General features: G+C 46.7%; 1 protein-coding gene across 1 annotated transcript; it reads right to left on the minus strand.

The window, feature by feature from the left end:
- Positions 1 to 10,810: 10,810 nt before the first annotated feature.
- Positions 10,811 to 12,199, minus strand: LOC138364647 (uncharacterized). The gene has a single exon (XM_069324620.1). The coding sequence runs from the start codon at positions 12,197 to 12,199 to the stop codon at positions 10,811 to 10,813; it is 1,389 nt and encodes a 462-aa protein (XP_069180721.1).
- Positions 12,200 to 12,510: the final 311 nt, after the last annotated feature.

Raw genomic sequence — 12,510 nt, forward strand, 5'->3', positions numbered from 1 at the left:
CTCCTGCCTGTAGAGAGGTTACCTCCCTGGGAGGATGACTCATGCTAGATCATCATCAATGAAATGGCAATGAAAAAATCCAACATGATACCACAAGAAATGAGGCACAAGTATCTCGAGGACATTTATAAAGAAGCCGGAGATGAACTAGATCAAATCTACACTGACGGGTCATCTAATCCTATCAATGGCAGGGCTGGTGCAGCATACACGGTAATCAAGGATAATACCTTCCAACGCAGAAATGAAGAAAAAGCACGCATTGAGAACTATGCCTCTTCAACGCAAGCAGAGCTAACTGCCATTGTTATGGCGTTAAGGTTTCTTGAACGGAACACTAATGGTGCAGTGATTTGCACCGATTCAAAAGCAGCACTGCAAAGCCTAAGTAAAAATCAGGCAGAAAATCTTGCAATAGTCGCTGAAATCAAGAGAGCTGTGAGAGTACTTACCAATCAGGGAAGAGTCATCAAGTTTCTGTGGATCCCCTCCCATGTTGGAATATGTGGGAATGAACGAGCAGATGTGCTGGCTGCTGAAGGCGCTGAAGGAGACCATATTGAATACTTCATACCCAAGACTCAACTACAAATTAGAGGTATTATCAGGCAACATCACCGTGACAAGGTAACTGAGGAAAGGAGGATAGAAGCACAAACCAGTGAATCTGTACGATGGTACAACATGGTTGCAGCTGGCAATCCCAATCAGTATGGCCGAAGAGGAGGACGACGAGTGAGAGAATCTGTAATAGCGAGAATCCGTCTTGGATACAAATATCCATGGAGATTTGGAATGGAAACAACAGTTGATCAGCGAAGTTGCAGCATCTGTGGTGAGAGTGATGGACACCGCCTTGACCACTATCTACGTGAATGTGAACACCTGAGAGACATTAGGAATAACTGTAGAATAATAAACCCCACATTGTTTGAGTTAGGAAAACACTATTTGTCAAATATTGATACTGTTCTTAAAAGATTTCCCCATTTTGCACCCGCAAGATAACGTAAGCTTTTAAGGGTTGATAAATGTTAATCTTCTTGTTTGAGGAGCTGTTCACTTGAGACAGTTAAGCAAGTCCCAGCTGTGTCTGGGTACAAGTGACAGGATGAACAACCCAGCGGGTTTTCTTCCTATTGGGGAGTGTTGTACATTCTGCTATGGCGGTATGTTCACTCACAAGATGAGTGGCGCTGCCCAATAAACTCGCCCCTCGGGGCAAAATTTAATGAAGGAGTGGAGAACAATGGAGGCTTCAAGCCTAAGGAAGGAGACGATCAAAGGGGGACACTCACCATGTATCTGTGCCGGATATGAAGGACTCTATATCCTGTGCCTCTCGACCATCGCGTCCTGTGTTCTCGTAACACTCTTTCGCTTCCTGTAAGAACATCGAGTTGTGGGCTATATGTCCAAGTTTATTAGAGTCATCTCTGCCACAATGAGGACTAATCCACGTACACTGGTCGGTACAGCGACGGTCTCTCATCTTGCAGGTCAGCGTTCGATCCCCGAATTGGCCAAGTTTATGGTTTCCGTTCTTTCCCTCTTTCCTATCTTAGCTCTTTGTCCTTATATATCCCTTCCAAGTGCTATATAGTCATACTGACTTTGATCTTTCTCCTGATAATGACCTTACGTGTCATTAATGTTCATGAAATGTCAACGTATTTTATCCGGGGTGATATATTTGCCCAAAATCCTAGCTAGGTATCCCAAGTTTACCTATTGTAAATAGTTAACACAGTTTACAACCCATCCTCCTGTTTACATAGTACCCACTGTGACAAGCATCAATAGTCAGAATTCATACGTTCTTAGCTTTTAGACAGAAGTATACTGACTAGTGAAGAATTCTTTTAAAATAAACGAAGTTATAAAACAAACTTAAATGTTTCTAGGCCTAGTATAGTACACATATGTACTATATTAGGCCTCAGATAGCGTGTATTAGGCCCATGGGGAAGGTTAGGTTAGTTTAGTTGTCAAAACAACACAAGTAAAAAATAACTTTCCGGTTTGTCCAACTCAATAGTTCAGATTTCTACGTTCCAATTTCGATAACACATTGTAAACACAATAATGTGACATGTCTATGAGAAAACCTTAGGAGCAGGAAAATGAAAATAAAAAATGTTGTGTAAATGTTAAAAATACAATGATCCACGGGTTAGCGTGCGTCTAGGCTGCCACAGGACGACGGTTCGATCCCAAGCAGCGTCCTACTCAAAAGATTTACTGACATAGTCTGTAAGCTTATATAACACCTCGTTAGTCGCATTAACCCCCCACCCCCACCCACCCACCCGGTGTATAATTTAACCAAGGGGAATCAATACAATCCCCTTATTATATATATACACTAAGGGATCATAACAGTCCATTCATTATATATTCCATATTCCCAACAAGGCATAATTAACAGCCCTCCTCATTATGTAATATCTAAAATGGGCCATTTAGCAGCCTATTAAATAATCTCTACGAGGGCCTATTTAACCGTTCCCCCATTGTAAATATCGTTTCTACAAAAGCCCAACCATCTACTATATTATCCTCACAAGGGGTCAATTCATTAAGCAACCCCCCCCCCCTCGCCCCATTATATAACTTCCCACAAGAGCCAATCCCCATTAACGCGTACATAGGCCTATCAAACAGTTCCTATTATAAAAATCCCACAAGAGCCTATTAATCAAACCCCTTCAAGAGGCTATTAACCCCCTAGTATGTAGCCCTCACAACAAGGGACTATATATAATCCCCTCCATTTATATAACGCCTCACAAGGGGGGAGGGGGCTGTTAAATCTCGCCCATGATATAGCCTCACAATATCAGCTTACTCTCTACACACTAGGCTGCAAGGTGAGAAGGACAAGCCTCGATAGTTGACCATTTTTCTCATCGATTTTCACCCTTAAGGGCTCGTGGTGAGGTATCTGATGACTGGTGGTGGTGGTGGTGGAGAGTGGGATCATCACTCCTTCCGCTACACTGTCTACTCTTCCACTGCACTTCCACTACACTGTCTACTCTTCCACTGCACTATCTCCCCCTTTTTACACTGCACTATCTACTCTTTCGCTACACTAGATACTCTTCAACTTCACTGTATATTCTTCCACTACATTGTCTATTCTGTCATAGCTCTATCTCCCCTCCACTACACTATCTCCCCTCCCACTACACTATCTATTCTTCCATTACACTATCTCCCTTCCACTACATTATGTCCCCTCCCACTATACTATCTACTCTTCCACTACACTATCGACTCTTGTACTACACTATCTACCCTTCCACAACAGTATTTACTCTTCCACTACACTATCTCCCCTTCCACTACACTATTTCCCTTCCACTACACTATCTCCCCCTTCCTCTCCACTATCTCCTCTTCCACTGAACTATCAACCCTTCCCTATTCCCTCCCCGTGCCTCCCTTCACTATACCTGCACCCAATCTCTCGCTCTTCCATTAAACAGGAGGGATTTTGAAAGCATTTTTGTATTTCACACAAGCGACGGAAAATAAAAACACACGCATAGTTGAAATGGCCAGCGCCGGTCTCTATATAATTTGTTAAATATAAACTCAGTCTATGTGTCTGGAGTACAAAAAAAAAACTGAACCCGCATGAATTAATAAACAAGTTTATAAATCATGAACAAATCGTAAAGTTATTCATATAAATGGAAACAAAAAAATTATGCATTTGCAACAAAACTGTTTTTTCATATGAAATATAATGTATACAAATATACATTTATATCCCATTGTTTTCATTTCTGTTATTATTTTGTTTAATAGATTATTACACTGGGAGCAGGACAGCTATATATAAATTCTAGTTTACCTTGAACAGTTTTGAATAGAATATTTGTCTATCAAAATGAACTAATCAAATCAATTAGGCTGTGAACGAGACAATAATATGGGCCTAATTTCCCTGCAATCTCGTATCTTTCTAAATTTATATATATGTGCAAACAAGCCTGAATGGTCCCCAGGACTATATGCGACTGAAAACTCACACCCCAGAAGTGACTCGAACCCATACTCCCAGGAGCAACGCTACTGGTAACTACAGGGCGCCTTAATCCGCTTGACCATCGCGGCCGGACAAAAGGAAGTGATAGCCGAAGCTATTTGAACCACTTCCCCGCCGGCAACTCGGATGGTAATCTTATATATATGTATGAAAGTTGACGTTATTTCTGTATTATGTCCAGGACTAGAAAGTAAAGTGTCCAGGACTAGAAAGTAAAGTGTCCAGGACTAGAAAGTAAAGTGTCCAGGACTAGAAAGTAAAGTGTCCAGGACTAAAGTGTCCACGGACAGTATGGTCCAACTGAGGGTACAAGTGGTTGTGGCCGTTGGTCAATACTTTACAAAAATATCTTTATATCAGTTCATATTATGTATTTATTAAATATAACAGGTAGACATAGCTATTAAGTCATAATGTGATTATATAATTGTTCCTATCAGTAAATTCAGTATTTATTGCAGAGAAAACTCCATTTAAATAGCCCGCCGGCGGTTGCTCGACTGTGACTGGTTGTGCCGCAGGAGCTCGACTTTGATTGGTTGTGCCGCAGGAGCTCGACTGTGATTGGTTGCGCTGCGGGCTACGCGGCGTTCCAGTGGGGTGCCAGGGATGCCAGATTGGGCTACAAGTAGCGAATTGGGCTACTTTTCAGAGCCCCGCGCTCCCAAATTTTTAATTTCGCTACTACTCAATGATGATTTTTATGCTTTTTATAATGTCATGTGTACAAATCACAGCCGCGTCCAACAGCTTGATTGAATAGACCACTTACCGCAGGAGGCCAGGTCAGAGACCGACCCCCTGGGGACGTTGATCCTAGGAACTTCCCAAAGAAAAAGTAACCGCAAGGCAAGATAATCCTCCCCAGGGGCTATAGATTCCCAACCTTAATTGTCATTAATATGTTACAAGAATGTAACAACTCTTGTATATATCTAAAAAAAATAATACTTCATCCCGGGTACTGTCTATGTGAAGTGACCTCCCACTGTTGCCTACTGTAAATATTAGGTTTCTCTCTTTAGGTGTTTCCAAGAATCAAATGACTGTCGTTAGAGCGGATTAGCATACAGTGAACTTGGCAGCTTCATCTGTGCTTTCATTGTTAGTGTGGCTCTGACCTCCAGAAGAATAGTTCGACACAAGTTACCGCATATAGAAAAGAAGTTACCGCTGTTACTTTTAGAAATTGCTTAAGTGTTAAGATAAAGAAGTGTAAAATGGGGAAGTGGTCTAAATACCATAAAGCGTTTTAGATGTCCTGGCTTAATGATCCCGTGTTTGGAAAGTGGTTGGCTGAAGTGAAAGATGATGGAAATAAGGCATATTGTGAAGTTTGAAGAACTGAGATAAGAGCTCATAGAAGTGGTTTAAAGAAACACAGTGAAACATTGAAACACTGACAAAATATATCGGAGGTAAGTCATCAGCAGATGAACATCAAGTCTGTTCTATCAAAGAAGGAAGATGAACTTACTAAATTTGAATGTCGTCTGTCTGGTCTGTACTGTCGCTATCTAGAAATTTAATATTGTTTGTAACTCATCTTGCATGTATGTACTTTTACCTGAATAAACATTTGATTTGATTCGATTTGACTAAACAAAAAATTGGGCTGCTCTACTTGTAAATTCGCTACTTTTTGACCGTCAGCTCGCTACTTTTAGCAATTTGGATCTGGCAACCCTGGTGGGGCGCCCCGGGCAGCGTGCGTCAGGACGCCGGAGGGAGTAGACGCTGCGCTGCTCTCACCTCTGGTCACTGTAATCATGAGGCTTTTGCGCTCAGTTGGTACTCTCGCCCCCTTCAATATCAGCTGTACCGAGTGCCACTCCAAGCTGGAGGACCACCTCGCGAGTGAGAGCCGCCATTACCCACGTGGTACTGGCGCTCCAAAGATATTTAAATAACACATTTCTATCCGCAGACAGATTATCAATCACCTCTTAGGCTGACACTTATTATTAATTTGCTACGTAAATCAATCCAAGGCCTAAAATGTAAAAGATTATAGGCCTATGCATTGGTAACTGTGAATGTCAGTAGTTGAGCTTATAGGGGCATCTTGAGATAACTAGAAGGCTTCCTGTCCCCGACAGTAAGGGGAACCATATGCTTATATTTGGCAGATCCACGTACTAAGATATACTGTAATAAGGTTAATTGTTAACAATGAACAAGAACACTTGTCAAAATATATCAAGACTTCAATTACACGATGATGTTATTTTCCGTTGATGTGATTGTTGATTTCTCGTTGATTTTTGTATGGAATCGAGCGAGCCGTTAAAAGCGCGATGTATTTGTAATAATTAAACCATCGTAATATTGACGTTTTTCCATGTATTTGCTTCGATGGCTTAAGTGGGTTGGGTGATTACTTTTTTGGTTAGGCCAAACGGGTGCATTTTTTTATGCAGGCAACTCGAGAGAATGGGACGATAGCTGTCCACACATATGCCTGTGGCACCCCTACAATAGCTGTCCACACACACCTGTGGCACCGCTACAATAGCTATCCACACACACCTGTGGCACCCCTACAATAGCTGTCCACACACACCTGTGGCACCCCTACAATAGCTGTCCACACATATGCCTGTGGCACCCCTACAATAGCTGTCCACACATATGCCTGTGGCACCCCTACAATAGCTGTCCACACACACCTGTGGCACCCACCAACAATGGCTCTGTGGAAAATATCCACTCATACACACTTATCAACATAAATCCTATCATAAGTTAGGTGACTCCGGTGTTATGTATTCATAATTTACAGCAGAGGAGGACTCATCTGTCTTTATGATAATTAGGCTCTGTTGATAGCTACACGATAGCCATTGTTATCTTTCTTTTCTCTTATAAATTGTGCTAAAAGTATTCAATTATTTTGTTATTAAATGAGTATTAAAGTCATTTGTCAAGAAACCTCAAGAATACTTTTGTTTAATGGAGGTTGCAGATAGATGTTGACACTAGAAAATGTATATATATATATATTTTTTTTTTGGAGATATATACAAGAGTTGTTACATTCTTGTACAGCCACTAGTACGCGCAGCGTTTCGGGCAAGTCCTTAATCCTATGGTCCCTGGAATACGATCCCCTGCCGCGAAGAATCGTTTTTTCATCCAAGTACATATTTTACTGTTGCGTTAAACAGAGGCTACAGTTAAGGAATTGCGCCCAGTAAATCCTCCCCGGCCAGGATACGAACCCATGACATAGCGCTCGCGGAACACCAGGCGAGTGTCTCACCACTACAGATCATATGTTGAATGTTAATGAAACGCCACATTATTTCACATTTTGAATCATCAGAAATACGCTAAGGTTAAGCGATTAGCCCGTAAATTGTTTATCAAAATGCATAACAAAACCAATGAGCTTTCTTTATTATTATTATTAATTAGCAATCAAAGGAATTTACAAACGGAACCCTTTTATTAATATACTGGACCTCTGTTAATTTGATAAAAGAATCATTTAATTATGTATTAAATGCAATAGGCAGCTCTGGGGCCAGATTCACGAAGCAGTTACGCAAGTACTTACGAACGTGTACATCTTTCCTCAATATTTGACGGCTTTGTTTACAATAATTAAACAGTTAATAAGCTCCGAAGCACCAGGAGGCTATTTATAACAATAACAACAGTTGATTGGCAAGTTTTCAAGTTTGTGTACTGTTTAATAAATGTAAAGAAAGCCGTCAAAAATTGAAGAAAGATGTACACGTTCGTAAGTACTTGTGTAACTGCTTCGTGAATCTGGCCCCTGGCTCGGCCACTCCTGGCAACGGGTGGCGGTTACTGGGCCATCACCACTTGTGGAGTGCACATGTGTCGCTACTCAGTGCAATGCAATAGGCCTGTTAGCAAGAATGCGCTAAATACAACTTAGTTTTCTTTCAAATAACTTGTGCCTGGCACTGTCTAATCTCTTGGACAAAGACTTTATTTGTTGTGTCCAGAAGAAAAGATCTCCATTAGATAGAATCCTCCAAATAGATACGTTGATAGGTCTATAATCTCTTCATCGCTCGGGGTCACTTTCTGCTACAAAAAAGGTGGATAAGCTTAATATTGTTAAACATCGATAGGTTACTGGTACGAGATTTTGTGGTATTTAACATGACATAGTTGTGACACCTGTTTGGAAGTAGGATAACATCAAATCATCCAGGGAATAATGGTGAAATACTGTTTTATTTATGAAACGAATCATAGAGTGCACAGATGCGCTGTTGCATTAATTGTTGAATTTATCTGACGGCAGTTTTTGTGCTGATGATTCTAGGTAAGAGTGGACCAGTTGGTTTACCATTTCCTGCATAAAATGAGTTGAGATTTACCTCAAATGGTTAAAAATTTTCAAAGTGTAAGCCTTGTCCTTGTCTACGCAGTTTACACTTAACTTTATCTAGATACCTATACAAGCCTAACGGCCAGAGATACCTGTGCCTAAGTCGTATTCCAGCTGTGTATGGAATACGACGTATTCCGTCGTATTCCAGACGTATTCCGTCTGTTAGTCTACTGATTCTGCTGCTTGCCCCATTCACATGTTTTCTTTGACGTATTTTATTGTGATACATTCAGCCTGTCCTCAGGGAGGAGATCCGCTGAAAGGAATGGATTGGGAACAAATACATATTTAATGCTATTATCTACTATTTATCCATGGTAAGGTTACGTTAAGGTTTGGTTAGGTTAAGTTTCATTAAGTTTGGTTATGTTAATACAGTGTATTATTAACGATGTGAAACGTGGAATTTGAAAACTATTTCAAAGTACGTGAGAATTTCGTTTACAGAAAACCAAATTCTTCAAAGAAAACGTTTTTGGCATACACCTATTATATTTTAAACCAACGATTTTTAATACAATAACGTTATAATTTGAGAATAATCTGTGTTTAATAAAGGTTCGTTTGCCAGTTTACATGTAGACTATTACTGGAGCGGTAATATGCTTTCAGATCATCACAAATATCGAGATAACTATCCAGGTGGACTGAAAGAGGGGTGTGGTTTCTCAGGGTAATGGATTTGCTGCGAGGACGGAGGGGTTCTGTACATAATGGATCTGCCAGTTCCTGCTTCCACTTTTGTACTTCAAGTGTATCTAAGAGTTCTCGCTTTACGGTCGGCACCAGTAAATGGGTCTCTATTGCAGGACCAGCACCCCAACCACCACCACCACCTGAAGTCAACCCACCCGACAACCCCACACACCAACCCACCCGACAACCTCACACACCAACCCACCCGACAACTTCATGCACCAACCCACCCGACAACCCCACACACCAACCCACCCGACAACCCCACACACCAACCCACCCGACAACCTCACATACCAACCCACCCGACAACCCCACACACCAACCCACCCAACAACCCCACACACCAACCCACCCGACAACCCCACACACCAACCCACCCGACAACCCCACACACCAACCCACCCGACAAACTCACATACCAACCCACCCGACAACCCCACACACCAACCCACCCGACAACCCCACACAGCAACCCACCCGACAACCCCACACACCAACCCACCCGACAACCCCACACACCAACCCACCCGACAACCCCACACACCAACACACCCGACAACCCCACACACCAACCCACCCGACAACCCCACACACCCGACAACCCCACACACCCGACAACCCCACACACCAACACACCCGACAACCCCACACACCAACCCACCCGACAACCCCACACACCCGACAACCCCACACACCCGACAACCCCACACACCCGACAACCCCACACACCCGACAACCCCACACACCCGACAACCCAACACACCCGACAACCCCACACACCCGACAACCCCACACACCCGACAACCCCACACACCCGACAACCCCACACACCCGACAACCCCACACACCCGACAACCCCACACACGCGACAACCCCACACACCCGACAACCCCACACACCCGACAACCCCACACACCCGACAACCCCACACACCCGACAACCCCACACACCAACCCACCCGACAACCTCACATACCAACCCACCCGACAACCCCACACACCAACCCACCCAACAACCCCACACACCAACCCACCCGACAACCCCACACACCAACCCACCCGACAACCCCACACACCAACCCACCCGACAAACTCACATACCAACCCACCCGACAACCCCACACACCAACCCACCCGACAACCCCACACAGCAACCCACCCGACAACCCCACACACCAACCCACCCGACAACCCCACACACCAACCCACCCGACAACCCCACACACCAACACACCCGACAACCCCACACACCAACCCACCCGACAACCCCACACACCCGACAACCCCACACACCCGACAACCCCACACACCAACACACCCGACAACCCCACACACCAACCCACCCGACAACCCCACACACCCGACAACCCCACACACCCGACAACCCCACACACCCGACAACCCAACACACCCGACAACCCCACACACCCGACAACCCCACACACCCGACAACCCCACACACCCGACAACCCCACACACCCGACAACCCCACACACCCGACAACCCCACACACCCGACAACCCCACACACCCGACAACCCCACACACCCGACAACCCCACACACCCGACAACCCCACACACCCGACAACCCCACACACCAACCCACCCAGCAGCTGACAGACAGACTGATCTGAGCGCTGGCGGTCCAACAGCAAGAATATTGGCATATTACTAGCGTTAATGCTATCGGCGGGAGAGATTTGCTTCACCAGTGTCGGAAGTGAGGAGGAGCCATATGGCTGGTGGAGGAGGGGCCATATGGCTGGTGGAGGAGGGGCCATATGGCTGGTGGAGGAGGGGCCATGTGGCTGGTGGAGGAAGGGCCATGTGGCTGGTGGAGGAGGGGCCATATGGCTGGTGAAGGAGGGGCCATATGGCTGGTGGAGGAGGGGCCATATGGCTGGTGGAGGTGGGGGCCATATGGCTGGTGGAGGAGGGGCCATATGGCTGGTGGAGGAGGAGCCATATGGCTGGGGGAGGAGGGGCCATATGCCTGGTGGAGGAGGGGCCATATGGCTGGTGGAGGAGGGGCCATATGGCTGGTGGAGGAGGAGCCATATGGCTGGGGGAGGAGGGGCCATATGGCTGGTGGAGGAGGGGCCATATGGCTGGTGGAGGAGGGGCCATATGGCTGGTGAAGGAGGGGCCATATGGCTGGTGGAGGAGGGGCCATATGGCTGGTGGAGGAGGGGCCATATGGCTGGTGGAGGAGGGGCCATATGGCTGGTGAAGGAGGGGCCATATGGCTGGGGGAGGAGGGGCCATATGGCTGGTGGAGGAGGGGCCATATGGCTGGTGGAGGAGGGGCCATATGGCTGGTGAAGGAGGGGCCATATGGCTGGTGGAGGAGGGGCCATATGGCTGGTGGAGGAGGGGCCATATGGCTGGTGGAGGAGGGGCCGTATGGCTGGTGGAGGTGGGGGCCATATGGCTGGTGGAGGAGGGGCCATATGGCTGGCGGAGGAGGGGCCATATGGCTGGTGAAGGAGGGGCCATATGGCTGGTGGAGGAGGGGCCATATGGCTGGTGGAGGAAGGGCCATGTGGCTTGGGGAGGAGGGGCCATATGGCTGGTGGAAGAGGGGCCATATGGCTGGTGGAGGAGGGGCCATATGGCTGGTGGAGGAGGGGCCATGTGGCTGGTGGAGGAAGGGCCATGTGGCTTGGGGAGGAGGGGCCATATGGCTGGTGGAGGAGGGGCCATATGGCTGGTGGAGGAGGGGCCATATGGCTGGTGGAGGAGGGGCCATGTGGCTGGTGGAGGAAGGGCCATGTGGCTTGGGGAGGAGGGGCCATATGGCTGGTGGAGGAGGGGCCATATGGCTGGTGGAGGTGGGGGCCATATGGCTGGTGGAGGAGGGGCCATATGGCTGGCGGAGGAGGGGCCATATGGCTGGTGAAGGAGGGGCCATATGGCTGGTGGAGGAGGGGCCATATGGCTGGTGGAGGAAGGGCCATGTGGCTTGGGGAGGAGGGGCCATATGGCTGGTGGAAGAGGGGCCATATGGCTGGTGGAGGAGGGGCCATATGGCTGGTGGAGGAGGGGCCATGTGGCTGGTGGAGGAGGGGCCATGTGGCTGGTGGAGGAGGGGCCATATGGCTGGTGGAGGAGGAGCCATATGGCTGGTGGAGGAGGGGCCATATGGCTGGTGGAGGTGGGGGCCATATGGCTGGTGGAGGAGGGGCCATATGGCTTGGGGAGGAGGGGCCATATGGCTGGTGGAGGAGGGGCCATATGGCTGGTGGAGGAGGGGCCATATGGCTGGTGGAGGAGGGGCCATGTGGTTGGTGGAGGAGGGGCCATATGGCTGGTGGAGGAGGGGCCATATGGCTGGTGGAGGAGGGGCCATATGGCTGGTGGAGGAGGGGCCATATGGCTGGTGG

Source organism: Procambarus clarkii, chromosome 14 (genome assembly GCF_040958095.1).
Source record: "Procambarus clarkii isolate CNS0578487 chromosome 14, FALCON_Pclarkii_2.0, whole genome shotgun sequence".
In the NCBI taxonomy this organism is placed as follows: domain Eukaryota; kingdom Metazoa; phylum Arthropoda; class Malacostraca; order Decapoda; family Cambaridae; genus Procambarus; species Procambarus clarkii.

Coding starts and splice junctions, on each gene's coding strand:
- LOC138364647 (XM_069324620.1), bottom strand. CDS start 12,199: ATGGCCCCTCCTCCACCAGCCACATGGCCCCTCCTCCACCAGCCATAT.